Raw genomic sequence first — 19,457 nt, forward strand, 5'->3', positions numbered from 1 at the left:
TGGTTTAAGACATGATTATCATCAGCAAATCAGAGCCTTACAGATCAGCTGACCAATCTGATCACATGCTTCTCCATGAGTTCTTCTAGGCAGGGCTAACCCTACTTCTGAAGGACTGAACATCACATATATATAATACTATGGGCTCGATTCACAAAGCGGTGCTAACCCAGTTAGAGACTTTAGGCATGATAACCATTGCACCATGCTGGTGAAAAGTCAGTTTAGGCGTGATAAGTTTAGGCGTGATAAGTTTAGGCGTGATACGTTTAGGCATGATACGTTTAGGCATGCTAAGTTTAGATACATTTAGATCACACGCAAAGTCCCGCACGCAAAGCAGCGCCATTAAACTCTATGCGAAGTGCACCAGACTTTGCTAGTGCAAAACTTTTGATCAGCTGTGCACTGCGGTGCTAACCCAGTTGGTGCTTAAACTTATCATGCCTAAACTTATCACACCTAAACTTATCACACCTAAACTTATCATGACTAAGCTGAGTTTAGGCATGATAAAGGGCTTTTCACCAGCGTGCTAACTGTTAGCACGGCTTTGTGAATCAGGCCCTATGTGTTGTGTTTATATATTGGCTTTCCTGGATACCATACCATAAATCGGAGTGAGGGAGTGGTGGAAGTTTGGATCCATATCTGCTCGAGGTTCGTTAAGATTACCACTGAATGCGAGACATACAACCTTATAACGTCGGTTGTTGGCAGCTGGTAAGCCCCTCTTACTCTTTTATTGACTGTATTTATTCCTATTTGATCTGCACTGACTTCTTAATAAAAAAAAAATATATATATATATATAATACTAGCTGATGGCCCGGTTTTGCCTGGGTATGTATTTGGCTCGTGTTGGCTGCGCCCACTTTTTATAACCCTAACACACAATTACACAATGATCAAATTTGTGTGCTTTGCGGTGTTTGGCATCAATAATTTGCATTGAAATTAAACAAATCTGATTGGCTGTTTGTGGCTCCACCCCTTTTCTAAATTTTTAGCCCCAGTCACCCAATGACCAACTGAACCAGGTTTGAGGCTTGTGCCATTTACAGTGCAAAAATGGCAGCAATTAAATATTTGCCTTGAAAATCAATAGGTGAATTGTGATTGTTTTTTGTAGACTCCACCCACTTTTCTGTATATTAATCCCAGTCACCCAGTGACCAACTGTGCAAAGTTTTAGAACCCTACAATTAATAGTGTAAGATGAATGCAGTTTACATTTTCCCAGTGAAAATTGTGTTTGTCTCTGCCCACTGATGACCCGGCGTTGCCCAGTTATGTATTTGGCTGGTGTTCGCTACGGCCCCTTTTTCTAACCCTAACACACAATTACTTAAAGATCAAATTTGTAAGCTTTGCTGTCTTTATCATCAATCATTTTCATTGAAATGAAAAAAAAAATCTGATTGGCTATTTGTGGCTCCACCCCCTTTTCTGAATTTAAACCCCAGTCACCCAAAGACCAACTGTACCAGGTTTGAGGCTTGTGCCATTAACAGTGCAAGAATGGCAGTAATGAAATATTCCCTTTGAAAATCAATAGGTGAATTTTGATTGGTTTTTGTAGGCTCCACCCACTTTCCCTAATATCAATCCCAGTCACCCAGTGACAAACTGTGCAAATTTTGAGAACCCTACCATTAACAGTGTAAGAATGGCTGCAGTTTACATTTTCCCAGTGAAATTTATATTTGTCTCCTAACACTTTTTGGTTATTGTGATAAAAAGTATGTATATGTTATTCCAGGTAATGTATTATGTGTGTGCAAAATTTAATTCGAATCTGTTTAGCTATTGTTGCATCAAAACATCCAAACGTTCACATTTATAATATTAATAAGATAGTAGTATGTATTTGGCTGGTGTTGGCTCCACTCATTTTTTCTAACCCTAACACACAATTACTCAATTGCTTAATTACCTAGTTTGTGAGCTTTGTGGTCTTTGGCATCAATAAATTGCATTGAAACAAATCTGATTGTCTGTGGCTCCACCCTCTTTTTGAATTTGAACCACAGTCACCTAATGACCAACTGTACCAGGTGTGAGACTTGTGCCATTAACAGTGCAAGATTGGCAGCAATTACATATTCCCCCTGAAAATCAATAGGTGAATTTTGATTGGCTTTTGTAGGCACCACCCACTTTTCTGAATATTAATCCCAGCCACTCAGTGACCAGCTGAGCAAAGTTTGAGAACCCTACCATTAACAATGTAAAAATGGCTGCAGTTAACATTTTTCCAGTGAAATAGCAAAGCCGCCTTATATGCTATCATCAAAATTGCTACATATGTTATGGGGAATAGTGTAAATAATTTAAAAAAAATTCAAAAGTGGAAAAATGTTTTTTTAAACTCAGAAAAATTACAGTTTAAAAAACATTTTACCTTCACATTATTGAAATCAATTTTCTCAAAAACTACAAGGTCTTTTTGAAGAAAAAAATGTCTTGCTTCCATTTATCCCCTTAACATACATAGCAATTTTGGAATGTATGAAGGATTTGCTATTAACCCGCTAAAGTTGGCACAAAGTTATGAAAAAATCAGGCAAAACTGTGAATGGATTACACAAAACCAATTGAATTTCTAAATAATCATTCTGTATGGCCATAACTGCGAAATTAACCCATAGCTGCTTTAAAGAACCACTATCGCGAAAAAAGTAGGCAGTTAAAATCTGACAGAACCGACAGGTTTTGGGCCAGTCCATATCCTCATGGGGATTCTCAGGGTTTTCTTTGTTTTCAATAGCATTTCCTGAACAGCAGTTGCAGTCTAACTGACAAAATAGTGTGCAAGTGAGTAGGGAGACTGGCTGATATCTTACTATTTTGGCAGTTTTAATACTGTTCAGGAAATGCTGTGGACCTCAGCTAGAAGAACTTGGTGTGCTGTAAATTCATGGAATGTTTTGATGTCTCTCTGCTAGCAGAGGATAGGAAAACTGAAAGCAGTAGTCCTCTGTTATTGTCTTACACCGCCCCCTCGTTATAAGTAGCCATAAATACACATTACAACAGTGCTAATTAGTAGCTACGAAATGTAATAATTAAGAAAAAAAATGCTAAAATAAATTGGCCTGGAACACTTGCAAACCTCTAAATAAACTGGCTGATAATGGATTATGTCCTTAATACCTTCCATATGTTTTTGCATAACCGTGAGCTCTCTGAGTATCCATGTAGTATGAAAGCTTACCTAAACAGTCTGTTCATTGAATTAAAACGATTTTTCCTCATTGGTAAATTTGGCCAATCAAAATTGTGTGTACACTTCTTACATGGATGACTACTTTTCTTTTCTGCTAAAATGAGCACCTGTCAATACTCAAGAGGGCATGCCTTTCTCTTTAAGAAATATGTAGCCTATAAACCCATGGCATTAGCTTTCCTAAGTCGGGTCATGTAGTTAGTCAAGTTTGCTCAATCTCCCAATGTACAGATCTTTGTACTCCTTAGTACAGAAAATGGTGTCCAACTGACGCAACTTGAGTTTTCGTCATGGATATTGTTTGACTTTGGTCAAATGATAACCATCTCAGACAGATATTGCTTATAAAATGGCAAGAAAAATAAACTTAAAGGTTTTATAATGCGACAGTTATCAGCGAGGAAAGCATCATAACCAGTAATGTCAACCAGTTAAATACAAAACACATCTGAGTTTTTTCTTACAGAGCTGAAACCTGGAAAGCTAATTTTAATAAACAACCAGGCCAGCAGCTATCCTAGGCAGGTAAATGTTCACTGTTGTAGTTATGTAAGGATGGAAATACATTTTCTAATGTAACTTCAAAACAATACTCTGGGTGTCACCTAACAGAGTCAGTGATACAGACCTAATACAAGATCTAATATTTTTTACTCTACCACCAAAATTGTATATTTACTCTTTGACGTTCACCTTGTATTTAAGTTTACACATGTTTAAGCCTCCAATTGCTCTGTTGGCATGTAGAGAAATATATATGTAATGCAAGGCTTTGGCCATCATATGAACTGCAATGTACACTTTAGATGAGGTTTGGTCAGAAGGGAAGTGTATACTTATTGAATCACCCTTCCTTATGCTGCAGTTTTGAAATGGTCGGTTCATTAGCCTTGTGTACAGGAAGTTCTTCAGTCTATTTCCAGATGGACAATAATGATACGTTAGTAAGATATCTTCCTGTAATGGGTCATCCTTCTGGATTGTTGACAGATAGCTGCTGAAAAACTCTTCCATGCCAACTATAGATAATTTTGGAGGTGAAAATGCCAAACTGCAGTTACTGGAAAAATAAAGGTCTTCGGTTGCTGACCGAGAATTAGCAAAAATCAATGTTTTTCTTTTATGATAGCTGATAGAATTAAATAGAAATCTATAAAATGTTTTACTAAAGCTGCCACAAATAATTATGATGTCAGTGGTTGAAACCTGAAATTCTGGAGGTATTGTTTTATAATTTTTATAGGACACAAGAACCTTAAATTCTATACAAATTCTGTGATTGGCCAGATGCTTGCTCAGTTCCTGGAGTTCCCTCTGTCCATAATCATCATCTGATGTCACAATCCCGACCCAATTCCACTTAAATACTTTCAGCAGCTTCACAATTGCCTCATACTGAATCTGGTTATCCAGTACTGTTCGGAAAAAGTTTGGATAAAGTCTTCTGTCACTTAGCAAGGTATCCCGGGCTCCATAACTAACCTGGAATGGTAACATTATTTAGAGTATAAACAATCAACTTTTTTAAAAATTTAATGCTATATGCGACTTCTAGGGGCAGCTAAATAGTGTACTGGTTAAAGAGGAACTCCAGTGAAAATAATGTAATAAACAAAGTGCTTCATTTTTACAATAATTACGTATAAATTATTTAGTTAGTGTTTGCCCATTGTAAAATCTTTCCTCTCCCTGATTTCCCTGGATAGTGTTAAGGGCTCTGCCTCTGACACAGGAGACCTGGGTTCGAATCTCGGCTCTGCCTGTTCAGTAAGCCAGAACCTATTCAGTAGGAGGCCTTGTGCAAGACTCCCTAACAATGCTACTGCCTATAGAGCGCGTCCTAGTGGCTGCAGCTCTGGCGCTTTGAGTCCGTCAGGAGAAAAGCGCGATATAAATGTTCTGTGTTTGTTTGTTTGTTTGTACATTCTTAGGTTTGTCCCATGGCGACATTTTTACTGCTGATAGGTGACGTGAGACAAATAACACTTATATTGCGCTTTTCTCCTGGCGGACTCAAAGCGCCAGAGCTGCAGCCCCTAGGACACGTTCTATAGGCAGTAGCAGTGTTAGGGAGACTTGCCTAAGGTCTCCTACTGAATAGGTGCTGGCTTACTGAACAGGCAGAGCCAAGATTTGAACCCTGGTCTCCTGTGTCAGAGCCCTTAACCATTACACCATTCAGCCATAGCTTGCTGCTGCTTGCTGCTGCTAGCTTTTTTGGCAGTTGGAAACAGCTGTAAACAGCTATTTCCCACAATGCAACAAGGTTCGCAGACAGGAACCTGCCAGGACCATGGAACCTACATTTCCCTGTGGGAGGGGTTTCCCCACAATACCAGCGATACAGAGCCCCCTGATGATCGATTTGTGAAAAAGGAATAGATTTCTCATGTAAAAGGGGTTATCAGCTAGTGATTAGGATGGAGTTCAAGTTTTGGTTACTACTAGTGTTGGGCGAACACCTAGATGTTCGGGTTCGGGCCGAACAGGCCGAACATGGCCGCGATGTTCGGGTGTTCGAACCGAACTCCGAACATAATGGAAGTCAATGGGGACCCGAACTTTTGTGCTTTGTAGAGCCTCCTTACATGCTACATACCCCAAATTTACAGGGTATGTGCACCTTGGGAGTGGGTACAAGAGGAAAAAAAATTTAGCAAAAAGAGCTTATAGTTTTTGAGAAAATCGATTTTAAAGTTTCAAAGGGAAAACTGTCTTTTAAATGCGGGAAATGTTTGTTTTCTTTGCACAGGTAACATGCTTTTTGTCGGCATGCAGTCATAAATGTAATACATATAAGAGGTTCCAGGAAAAGGGACCGGTAACGCTAACCCAGCAGCAGCACACGTGATGGAACAGGAGGAGGGTGGCGCAGGAGGAGAAGGCCACGCTTTGAGACACAACAACCCAGGCCTTGCATGAGGACAAGAAGCGTGCGGATAGCAATTTGCGTTTTGTCGCCATGCAGTCATAAATTTAATACAGATGAGAGGTTCAATAAACAGGGACCGGAAACGCTAACCCATCACAGATGTTCATTGTTCATGTTACTTGGTTGGGGTCCGGGAGTGTTGCGCAGTCGTTTTCAATCCAGGATTGATGCATTTTAATTTGAGTCAGACGGTCTGCATTTTCTGTGGAGAGGCGGATACGCCGCCGATCTGTGACGATGCCTCCGGCAGCACTAAAACAGCGTTCCGACATAACGCTGGCTGCCGGGCAAGCCAGCACCTCTATTGCGTACATTGCTAGTTTGTGCCAGGTGTCTAGCTTCGATACCCAATAGTTGAAGGGTGCAGATGGATTGTTCAACACAGCTATGCCATCTGACATGTAGTCCTTGACCATCTTCTCCAGGCGATCGGTGTTGGAGGTGGATCTGCACGCTTGCTGTTCTGTGTGCTGCTGCATGGGTGTCAGAAAATGTTCCCACTCCAAGGACACTGCCGATACCATTCCCTTTTGGGCACTAGCTGCGGCTTGTGTTGTTTGCTGCCCTCCTGGTCGTCCTGGGTTTGCGGAAGTCAGTCTGTCGGCGTACAACTGGCTAGAGGAGGGGGAGGATGTCAATCTCCTCTTTAAAGTCTCCACAAGGGCCTGCTGGTATTCTTCCATTTTGACCTGTCGGACTCTTTCTTCAAGCAGTTTTGGAACATTGTGTTTGTACCGTGGATCCAGAAGGGTATAAACCCAGTAATTGGTGTTGTCCAGAATGCGCACAATGCCTGGGTCGCGTTCAATGCAGTCCTAGGCCGAAGAGGTCATAGCCTAGGGTCACAAAAACCTGTTTATTTGGGCTATTTCAATGGTAGTGATGGTGACGTACATAAATCTCAGCTATGGCCATTAGCAACGTCTGAATTTCACGAAATGTCTCATGCAGGTAGAAGACATATTGTTAGACTTGGATTCCAAAGATGGGGTCCCTACATCTCTGCAAACCAGAGTTACAGGGGTCCAAAATTGGTAAAATCCCCCATAGACTTTCATTGCCTCCCTATTTCACTTTCCAAAATCTCACATCTTTTCAAAGGGCAATGGCTCAGCAGTACCAAATTTTCTAGCATTGTAGGGACCCTTAGGGGGAACATGACTGGTGAGTTTCGGGCCCCTAGGCCAAAGAGGTCATAGCCTAGGGTCACAAAAACCTGTTTATTTGGGCTATTTCAATGGTAGTGATGGTGACGTACATAAATCTCAGCTATGGCCGTTAGCAACGTCTGAATTTCACGAAATGTCTCATGCAGGTAGAAGACATATTGTTAGACTTGGATTCCAAAGATGGGGTCCCTACATCTCTGCAAACCAGAGTTACAGGGGTCCAAAATTGGTAAAATCCCCCATAGGATTTCATTGCCTCCCTATTTCACTTTCCAAAATCTCACATCTTTTCAAAGGGCAATGGCTCAGCAGTACCAAATTTTCTAGCATTGTAGGGACCCTTAGGGGGAACATGACTGGTGAGTTTTGCCACTGCTGAGCCATTGCCCTTTGAAATGGTGTGAGATTTTGGAACGCTAAATAGTAGGCCCAATGAAAGCCTATGGGGGATTTTACCAATTTTGGACCCCTGTAACTCTGGTTTGCAGAGATGTAGGGACCCCATCTTTGGAATCCAAGTCTAACAATATGTCTTCTACCTGCATGAGACATTTCGTGAAATTCAGACGTTGCTAACGGCCATAGCTGAGATTTATGTACGTCACCATCACTACCATTGAAATAGCCCAAATAAACAGGTTTTTGTGACCCTAGGCTATGACCTCTTTGGCCTAGGGGCCCGAAACTCACCAGTCATGTTCCCCCTAAGGGTCCCTACAATGCTGGAAAATTTGGTACTGCTGAGCCATTGCCCTTTGAAAAGATGTGAGATTTTGGAAAGTGAAATAGGGAGGCAATGAAAGTCTATGGGGGATTTTACCAATTTTGGACCCCTGTAACTCTGGTTTGCAGAGATGTAGGGACCCCATCTTTGGAATCCAAGTCTAACAATATGTCTTCTACCTGCATGAGACATTTCGTGAAATTCAGACGTTGCTAACGGCCATAGCTGAGATTTATGTACGTCACCATCACTACCATTGAAATAGCCCAAATAAACAGGTTTTTGTGACCCTAGGCTATGACCTCTTTGGCCTAGGGGCCCGAAACTCACCAGTCATGTTCCCCCTAAGGGTCCCTACAATGCTAGAAAATTTGGTACTGCTGAGCCATTGCCCTTTGAAAAGATGTGAGATTTTGGAAAGTGAAATAGGGAGGCAATGAAAGTCTATGGGGGGTTTTACCAATTTTGGACCCCTGTAACTTTGGTTTGCAGAGATGTAGGGACCCCATCTTTGGAATCCAAGTCTAACAATATGTCTTCTACCTGCATGAGACATTTCGTGAAATTCAGACGTTGCTAACGGCCATAGCTGAGATTTATGTACGTCACCATCACTACCATTGAAATAGCCCAAATAAACAGGTTTTTGTGACCCTAGGCTATGACCTCTTTGGCCTAGGGGCCCGAAACTCACCAGTCATGTTCCCCCTAAGGGTCCCTACAATGCTAGAAAATTTGGTACTGCTGAGCCATTGCCCTTTGAAAAGATGTGAGATTTTGGAAAGTGAAATAGGGAGGCAATGAAAGTCTGAGGGGGATTTTACCAATTTTGGACCCCTGTAACTCTGGTTTGCATAGATGTAGGGACCCCATCTTTGGAATCCAAGTCTAACAATATGTCTTCTACCTGCATGAGACATTTCGTGAAATTCAGACGTTGCTAATGGCCATGGCTGAGATTTATGTACGTCACCATCACTACCATTGAAATAGCCCAAATAAACAGGTTTTTGTGACCCTAGGCTATGACCTCTTCGGCCTAGGACTGCATTGAACGCGACCCACGCATTGTGCGCATTCTGGACAACACCAATTACTGGGTTTATACCCTTCTGGATCCACGGTACAAACACAATGTTCCAAAACTGCTTGAAGAAAGAGTCCGACAGGTCAAAATGGAAGAATACCAGCAGGCCCTTGTGGAGACTTTAAAGAGGAGATTGACATCCTCCCCCTCCTCTAGCCAGTTGTTCGCCGACAGACTGACTTCCGCAAACCCAGGACGACCAGGAGGGCAGCAAACAACACAAGCCGCAGCTAGTGCCCAAAAGGGAATGGTATCGGCAGTGTCCTTGGAGTGGGAAAATTTTCTGACACCCATGCAGCAGCACACAGAACAGCAAGCGTGCAGATCCACCTCCAACACCGATCGCCTGGAGAAGATGGTCAAGGACTACATGTCAGATGGCATAGCTGTGTTGAACAATCCATCTGCACCCTTCAACTATTGGGTATCGAAGCTAGACACCTGGCACAAACTGGCAATGTACGCAATAGAGGTGCTGGCTTGCCCGGCAGCCAGCGTTATGTCGGAACGCTGTTTCAGTGCTGCCGGAGGCATTGTCACAGATCGGCGTATCCGCCTCTCCACAGAAAATGCAGACAGTCTGACTCAAATTAAAATAAATCAATCCTGGATTGGAAACGACTACGCAACACTCCCGGACCCCAACCAAGTAACATGAACAATGAACATCTGTGATGGGTTAGCGTTTCCGGTCCCTGTTTATTGAACCTCTCATCTGTATTACATTTATGACTGCATGGCGACAAAACGCAAATTGCTATCCGCACGCTTCTTGTCCTCATGCAAGGCCTGGGTTGTTGTGTCTCAAAGCGTGGCCTTCTCCTCCTGCGTCACCCTCCTCCTGTTCCATCACGTGTGCTGCTGCTGGGTTAGCGTTACCGGTCCCTTTTCCTGGAACCTCTTATATGTATTACATTTATGACTGCATGCCGACAAAAAGCATGTTACCTGTGCAAAGAAAACAGACATTTTCCGCATTTAAAAGACAGTTTTCCCTTTGAAACTTTAAAATCTATTTTCTCAAAAACTATAAGCTCTTTTTGCTAATTTTTTTTCCTCTTGTACCCACTCCCAAGGTGCATATACCCTGTAAATTTGGGGTATGTAGCATATAAGGAGGCTTTACAAAGCACGAAAGTTCGGGCCCCCATTGACTTCCATTATGTTCGGAGTTCGGTTTGAACACCCGAACATCGCGGCCATGTTCGGCCCGAACCCGAACATCTAGATGTTCGCCCAACACTACACGTGACCCGTTCGGCCAATCACAGCGCTAGCCGAACGTTCGGGTAACGTTCGGCCATGCGCTCTTAGTTCGGCCATTTGGCCGAACAGTTTGGCCGAACACCATCAGGTGTTTGGCCGAACCCGAACATCACCCGAACAGGGTGATGTTCTGCAGAACCCGAACAGTGGCGAACACTGTTCGCCCAACACTAGTTACTACAACTTCTTTGCTAGATTTGACAAAGACACAATCACAGCCATTAGTTCTTTACATACATGAGGTGTGACAGGCACTCACGAATATCAAAACTGCAGATCCTGATGGTGTGCAAGGATAAGTGAGCCAGGCCTGTGCTGGCCAATTAGTGGAAGTATTTACACTAATATTAAACTTCTATGGCCTCGATTCATAAACAGCAGTGTGATAAAAAAATCTTGTCGGGAAAATACCGCACTCAGTATTTTCCCGGTCTGTGTGCTAATTCATAAAGATTTCCCCAGCTGCCCTTGGAGGTCGTAAATTACCGCAGCCCATTGAGCGGTAGAGTAGAGCAGTGTCTCGATTTTCTCTTTGCCCTGCAGAAATGAATCACACAGATGGCTCTCTCTGGCTCTCCCACTGATGACTCAGACAGATGAGTCACACAGTCTTTCCCTGCCTGCAGAAATGACTCACACAGACGGCTCTTTCCACTGATGACTCAGACAGGTGAGTCACACAGTCTTTCCCTGCCTGCTCAAATGATTCACACAGAGGGCTCTCTGGCTCTCTCCACTGATGACTCAAACAGACTTCGGCTCTCTGCACTTTTGCATTCATCAGAGCTGTCAGAGCTGTCGGTAACTTGTTAACGCCTCACTAGAGGTGTTGGTAACTACCGCCAGGCTTACCGCTTGTTGAAGGCTTTATGAATTGACATTTGCTGACAATTTACTGACATGTGTTGTCGGTAACTGCAGCCAAGTCGGTAATTTATCTCCCTGGTCGGTAATGTCAGCTTTTCATGCGTTAACAGCCTTTATGAATTGACATTTTGCTAAGTGGTCGGTACAGTCTGCTGTTTTCCGCATTACCGCATGAGGTAATGCTTTATGAATCAAGGCCTATCTCTCTCGTTGTGCACTGCGTGACACTTACCAGTGCATACCTATATATATTCAATAACCGTGCCATCTGTAGAGTTGTAACAGATTGGAGATCACCAATAAATCCAGCCACTATTCCATGTTCCATGCAGGAGTAATTAGGAGCCGACATCTTGTGTCCAGACAGGATCTGCAGAACATCTTTTGTAGCTTTGTTCACACTTCCACAGGAATCATACACATGATATCCCAGAGTAATATTAGGCAGAATATCCGGGTCTCTGTTTATCTCATCAATGGCAAATTTAAACGTAAGAAGATGTCTGTAGTGCTTGTTGTCAACACTGAAAAATATTACACTATCATACTAGTTGCATCATTTTAAAGTATACTGTGTAAAGGAAAAAAGGAACAAGAGTGTATTTTATGAATAAAACTAGAAGTTGTGCCATAAAGGGTAAACACCTGTCAAAGGCAGATCAGTGAATAATCGCCTATGCATAAAAATGGCGCCACATTAAAAATATATGCTTATCGCTATTTATCGTTAGTACTGCATAATAATGGAGCACAGGGAAAAAAGAAGAAAAACGGCACACAGTAACGTTATTTATCAATAGCACCGTTCATATGCCAAACAGCAGATGTTATTGCGCACAGTAACGTTATTTATCAATAGCGCCCTACATAAGCCAAACTGCAGACATTATTTAACTGCAAAATGGTGAATGGATTTAATGTAACACTGTCAAGGTTAGGGTTAGGCACCACCAGGGGAGATTTAGGGTTAGGCACCACCAGGGAGGTTTTAGGGTTAGGCACCACCAGGGGGTCTTAGGGTTAGGCACTATTAGGGGGTTGGTTAGGGTTAGGCAACACCAGGGGGTGGTTAGGGTTAGGCACTTCCAGGGGGGTGGTTAGGGTTAGGTACCACCAGGGGGGTCTTAGGGTTGGGCACAACCAGGGGGGTGCTTAGCGTTAGACACCTCCAGGGGGGAGTTAGGGTTAGGCACCACCAGGGGGTCTTAGGGTTAGGCACCACCAGGGGAGTCTTAGAGTTAGGCACCACCTGGGGGGTCTTAGGGTTAGGCACCACCAAGGGGGTGGTTAGGGTAAGGCACCACCAGGGGGTCTTAGGGTTAGGCACCACCAGGGGGGTCTTAGGGTTAGGCACCACCAGGGGGGTGGTTAGGGTTAGGCACCACCAGGGGGGTCTTAGGGTTAGGCACAACCAGGGGGGTCTTAGGGTTAGGCACCACCAGGGGGGGGTTAGGGGTTAGGGATAGGTACAGAGAGAGTTCTGTGTGTTAACGCTAAATAACTATAAGGCTTTAACGCTAAATAATGATAAGGCTTTAACGTTAAATAGCGAAAAGCAACAAACTGATTTGCGCCATTATTCGCAGGAGCCATTTTCAGATGGATCTGTCAAAAGAGTGGTTACATCTGTAGATATGAATAGAGACAAAAATGTAGGTCCTTCGGAGTTCGGACTTTAAGAGGAAAGCTCCACCTCTTAGAGATGAATCTAAAGAATCATTGTATTAGACTTGATCTAATATCATACTTGTCATTATAATAGGCATTATACCATTGTACTGCTATTTCTTTCTCCCAATTCAATCCTGTTGGGCAGTACCAAACCAGATTACTATGATAGACATAAACAACCTAGAAGTAATAGATCTTTGCTTGATTAATATCCATGTACTGTTACTTACTTGCAGGCTACATATATTACTATGTTATTATCTCTCTGTTCTATGTGATACACCTCAATGTCACAAATGTTGTTACTGACATTTCTATACCTGTTTTCCTTATAATCTTCATCTCCGATTTCAAATGTATACCCGATGTTATACAACTGAAAAATGTATTGAAATTACAAAGAAAAATGCTCCGAAAAGCTGAATATGATGAAATGACAGATTTTACTGAAAAACCCGAGTTGAAAATAAACCGATGAGATAAACAAATGGCTTCTGTCTTTCAATTCCTAAAAAATGTTTTTTTTTCTTTTTTTACATTTTTTTTAGATATGTTATGGTTTTGTTTTATGTAAATACATCAACAAAGTAAATGTAATGTTTTATTGTCTCTTATCATTGGCAGTGTCTCACGTCCAAGAGCAAAATTATTATTATGATCATAATGATGATTGATTGATATAGTTCCAGCAATCTTCCATGGAGCTTTACAGAAGAAGACAAGGCATAACAATGCAATACAAACAATACAATGGGTAATTACAGTTTATGGAGATTTTTACATAATGCAGTATAAAAAGAGAACCTGTAACAAAAAAAAGTCCCCAGGGGGGTGCTTCTACTCGGTAGGGGGAAGCCTCAGGGTCCCAATGAGGCTTGTAGCTGCAGGCAATCCAGTGTTGGCTCCCCCGAAGTGTCCCACAATCCAGTACTCAACAAGCTGACAAGGCGTGATATATTTACCTTCCCTGGCTCTAGCGGGGGCGCTGTTGTGGCTCTCAGCATGGAAAAATAGCCAATTTCTGTCGGGTCTGCTCAACTGCGCAGGCGCCATGGAGACTTGCGCCTGTGCAGAAAGCGCCCAACAGCGATCGTCTATGTCTGCCTATCTCTGAGCGAGGAGCCGATACAGCGCCTGTGCTGGAGTCAGGGAGGTAAATATTTACATCCCCGCAGTTCGGAGGGACACAGGAGGATGGGGGAAGCTTCAATAGGATCCGGAGGCTTCCCCCACCCGAGGTGAGTACCCCCCAGGGAGGTTTTTCTCATTACAGCTTTTCTTTAAAGGAAACCTGAGATGGGTTTCCAGTGTATATTTTTACTTACCTGGAGCTTCTTGCAGCACCATGAGAGGTGTGGGCTCCCTCACCGATTTTTATATGATCCAAAAAAATTGGATCGTATAAAAATCGGAATACACATGTATTGTGCAAGAGGCCTATGACTTGATATTTATTATATACTAGCTGGTCTCCCGGCGTTGCCCGGGTATGTATTTGGCTAGTGTTGTCTCTGCCCACTTTTTCTAAACCTAACACACAATTATTCAATGACCTAAGTTGTGTGTTCTGTGATCTTTGGCATGACTTGCATTGAAATGAAATAAATATAATTGGCTGTGGCTCCACTTCCTTTTCTGAATTTGAACTCAAATCACCCAATGGCCAAGTGTACCAGGTACAGGTGATTAACAGTGCAAGAGGCTTGTGCCATTAACAGTGCAAGAATGGCAGCAATTAAATATTTCCCCTTGAAAATCAATAGGTGAATTTTGATTATTTTTTGTAGGCTCCACCTACTTTTCTGAATATTAATCCCAGTCACCCAGTGACCAACTATGCAAAGATTGAGAACTCTACCATTGACAGTGTAAGAATGGCTGTAATTTACATTCTGGCAGTGAAATTTGTATTTTTCTCTGCCCACTGATGTCCTGATGTTTCCTGGGTATGTATTTTGCTGGTGTTGGCTGCATACACTTTTTCTAACCCTAACACACAATTACTCAATGACCAAGTTTGTGAGCTTTGTGGTCTTTGGCATGAATAATTTGGATTGAAATAAAACAAATCTGATTGGCTGTTTGTGGCTCCACCCCCTTTTCTGAATTTGAACCTCAGTCACCCACTGACCAACTGTACCAGATTTGAGGCTTGTGCCATTAACAGTGTAAGAATGGCAGCAATGAAATATTCCCCTTGAGGCCTCTTTCACAGTGCGACATTAAAGTTGCACGTTAAAACAACATTTAATGCAGAATAACTCACTGCAATAAAAAAATCAATGACCTGTTCACAGTGCACACGTTGCGTTGGTGTCTAACGCTGCACGTGAAGTGAATGTACTGCATGTAGTGCGTTATACACGTTATTAGCTGTGTTAGACTGTTTGCACATGCTCAGTAATGACTTAGAAGCATACTTTTTATTGCCTGTATGCTCTACTGTATGCGACGATAACGGGGCATTATATTGCGTTGCGACTTTTTTGGGGCATTGTGTTGTAATTTTACGTTGCAACTTTAACGTCGCATCAAAATGCAATATCCTATTGTGAAAGAGGCCTGAAAATCAAAAGGTGAATTTTGTTTGACTTTTGGAGGCTCCACCCTCTTTTCTGAATATTAATCCCAGTCACCCAGTGACAAACTGTGCAAAGTTTGAGAACCCTACCATTAACAGTGTAAGAATGGCTGCAGTTTACATTTTTCACACACACAATTACTCAATGACCAAGTTTGTGAGATTTGTGGTCTTTGGCATGAATAATTTGCATTGAAATGAAACAAATCTGATTGGCTGTTTGTGGCTCCACCCCTTTTCTAAATTTTTAGCCCCAGTCACCCAATGACCAACTGAACCAGGTTTGAGGCTTGTGCCATTAACAGGGCAAAAATGGCAGCAATTAAATATTTGCCTTGAAAATCAATAGGTGAATTGTGATTGGTTTTTGTAGGCTCCACCCACTTTTCTGTATATTAATCCCAGTCACCCAGTGACCAACTGTGCAAAGTTTTAGAACCCTACAATTAATAGTGTAAGATGGATGCAGTTTACATTTTCCCAGTGAAAATTGTGTTTGTCTCCGCCCACTGATGACCCAGCGTTGCCCAGTTATGTATTTGGCTGGTGTTCGCTACGGCCCCTTTTTCTAACCCTAACACACAATTACTTAAAGATCAAATTTGTAAGCTTTGCTGTCTTTATCATCAATAATTTTCATTGAAATGAAAAAAAAATCTGATTGGCTATTTGTGGCCCCACCCCCTTTTCTGAATTTGAACCCCAGTCACCCAAAGACCAACTGTACCAGGTTTGAGGCTTGTGCCATTAACAGTGCAAGAATGGCAGCAATTAAATATTCCCCTTGAAAATAAATAGGTGTATTTTGATTTGCTTTTGTACACTCCACCTACCTTTCTGAATATTAATCCCAGTCACCCAATGACCAACTGTGTAAAGTTTGAGAACCCTACCATTAACAGTGTAAGAATGGCTGCAGTTTACATCTTTCCAATGAAATTTGTATTTGTCTCCTACTGATGACCCGACACTGCTACTACCTACTGAGTGCGCTCTAGTGACTGCCTCGCAAGTGCTTTGAGTCCGACAGGAGAAAAGCGCTATACAAAAAAAGGTATTATTATTATATTATTATTGCCCGATTATGTATGTGGCAGATGTTGGCTGCGCCCACTTTCTAACCCACTTTTTGTCTCCGCCCCGTTTTTCATTATGGGAATAAAAAGTATCCTATACTTTATTCCAGGTAATGTACTATGTGTTTGCCAAATTTCATTCAAATCCGTTCAGCCATTTTTGCGTGATCGAGTAACAAACATCCAAACTTTCCCATTTATTATATTAGTAGGACTAGCTGGATGCCCGGCATTGCCCGGGTATGTATTTAGCCAGTGTTGGCTCCGCCCACTTTTCCTAACTCTAACACACAATTACTCAATTACTTAATGACCAAGTTTGTGAGCTTTGCGGTTTTTGGAAATATCAATAATTTGTATTGAAATAAAATTAATCTGATTGGATGTGGCTCCACCCCTTTTCTGAATTTGAACCCCAATCACCCAATGGCCAACTGTACCAGGTACAGGTGATTAACAGTGCAAGTAGCTTGCGCCATTAACAGTGCAAGAATGGCAGCAATGTAAATATTCCCCTTGAAAATCAATAGGTGAATTTTGATTGGCTTTTGTAGGCTCCACCCACTTTTCTGAATATTAATCCCAGTCACCCAGTGACCAATTGTGCAAAGTTTGAGAACCCTGCTAGTAACAGTGTAAGAATTGCTGCAGTTTACATTTTCTCAGTGAAATTTGCATTTGTCTCCACCTACTGATGACCCGGCATTGCCCGATTATGTATTTTGCAGGTGCTGGCTGCGCCCACTTTTCTAACCCTAACACACAATTAATCAACTACTCAATGACCAAGTTTGTGAGCTTTGCGTTCTTTGGCATCAATAACCTGCGTTAAAATGAAACAAATAAGATTGGCTGTTTTTGGCCCCACCCACTTTTATAAATGTAAACCCCAGTCACCCAATGATCAACTGTACCAGGTTTGAGGCTTGTGCCATTAACAGTGCAAGAATGGCAGCAATGAAATATTCCCCTGAAAAATCAATAGGTAATTTTTGATTGGCTTTTGTAAGCTCCACCCACTTTTCTGAATATTAATCCCAGTCACCCAGTAACCAACTGTGCAAAGTTTGAGAACCCTACCATTAACAGTGTAAGAATGGCTATTGTTTACATTTTCCCAGTAAAATGTGTATTTGTCTCCGCCCACTTATGACCCTGCATTGCTTGATTATGTATTTGGCTGGTGTTGGCTGTGCCCACTTTTCCTAACCCCAACAGACAATTAATCAACCATTCAATTACCAAGTTTGTGAGCTTTGCAGTGTTTGGCATCAATAATTTGCATTGAAATGAAACAAATTTGATTGGCTGTTTGTGGCCCCACCCCCTTTCTGAAATTGAACCCTAGTCACCCGATGATCAACTGTACCAGGTTTGAGGCTTGTGCCATTAACAGTGCAAGAATGGCAGCAATGTAAATATTCCCCTTGAAAATAAATTGGTGATTTTGATTGGCTTTTATAGGCCCCATCTACTTTTATGTATAATAATCCTAGTCACCCAACGACCAACTGTGCAAAGTTTGAGAACCCTACCATTAACAGTGTAAGAATGGCTGCAGTATACATTTTCCCAGTAAAATTTGTATTTGTCTCCGCCCACTTATGACCCGGCGTTGCCCGCTTACATATTTGGCTGGTGTTGGCTGTGCAAACAAACAATTACATTCCTGGTGAACTAGTTTAAGAAAGTTGCACCAACTCCTTGCGGAGGAGAACTTTGAATAATTAACGATTACTTGCAACATAAAGACCATTCAAGTCTCAACCTGCATAACAACAATTTATTGGTATCAAAAATACACGTATACCCATTGACTCCCCACTCCCCCCCATAAAAAAACCTGCCTAGAGATTGGAGCACTCCTCGCATACACACTCCATGCATACACACAGCATCTGGCCAGATAAAGTGCTTTTTAGTTTAGCGTAGAGGAAATCCTCATTTAATTGTAAACATAGAACAGTTCCGTCTTCAATCTGATTTGCCTTCCTGTAAACTACATGTAGTTGGTGTGCTGCAACAAACTCGCAATCTTCCACTGACTTCAGTTAAACAGTCCCATAGATAAGTTGCCTCATCCAAAGCCTCCCGGGGCGCTACCCCATCAGTAGGTGTGCTAGCAACGATTACCCATACCAGTTAGACTCTTCTTTTTCTGTTCATGTGCAACACTGCATTTGAGGAAAGTTCCCTTTAAACTTTGTAACGCTGCACAGCAGCACTCACCACCTCTTCTATCCCCTTTGTGTTGTCAGTAGTTCCACAGGCTTGTGGCTGCGGCGTCCCGCTGCTAACGCTGCCTTTACACTGCGGCTCCCGGGGTTCTTAGGAGATGGTCTATTCTGGCCGGCCTGACTAAACTCCAGTCGGCATGGTAGGTGACGCGAGGCTCCGCGCTCTCTCTCTGTCGGCTTGGTGAGTGACCACGACTGCATACGCGTTACGCCCACTTGGTCACGTGGGCTTCGTCAGTGCATAGTGCTGTTAGTCATGTCGAGGGGGCGTTCATCTAGTCCATTTTATCTCCATCCTCCTGACAATCTCCGCCTATGGGGCTGCTTCTAAGCTACACAGTATGTTACGCTGCCACAATGGGCCTGATTCACAAAGCGGTGCTAACTCTTAGCACGGCCGTCTTCGCGTGAATTTTCGCATTGCGCGCGATCGCGAATTTTTGCGCGAAACGATAACATTTTCGCGCACAAACGCGAATTTTCACACGAAATCGATATAGTTGTTGTGCAAAAAAATGCGTTTGCGCGCGAAAACGTTATCGTTTTGCGTGAAAATTCGCGATCGCACGCAATGCGAAAATTCACGCGAAAACGGCCATGCTAAGAGTTAGCACCGCT

The 19,457-nt window shown here is 42.5% G+C and overlaps 1 protein-coding gene across 1 annotated transcript in view; it reads right to left on the reverse strand.

Annotated features, from left to right (window-relative positions):
- The window catches only part of LOC137551760 (vomeronasal type-2 receptor 26-like), a 48,498-nt gene that overhangs the window by 24,964 nt on the left and 4,077 nt on the right, over positions 1 to 19,457 (reverse strand). The window contains exons 2-4 of the mRNA XM_068271364.1: positions 13,176 to 13,321; positions 11,507 to 11,798; positions 4,436 to 4,711 (exon numbers count right to left, since the gene is read on the reverse strand). Of these exons, the coding sequence (XP_068127465.1) occupies positions 4,436 to 4,711; positions 11,507 to 11,798; positions 13,176 to 13,321 (714 nt within the window). The remainder of the gene's footprint in view (positions 1 to 4,435; positions 4,712 to 11,506; positions 11,799 to 13,175; positions 13,322 to 19,457) is intronic.

The sequence above is a fragment of the Hyperolius riggenbachi genome, chromosome 1 (genome assembly GCF_040937935.1).
Source record: "Hyperolius riggenbachi isolate aHypRig1 chromosome 1, aHypRig1.pri, whole genome shotgun sequence".
NCBI lineage: Eukaryota > Metazoa > Chordata > Amphibia > Anura > Hyperoliidae > Hyperolius > Hyperolius riggenbachi.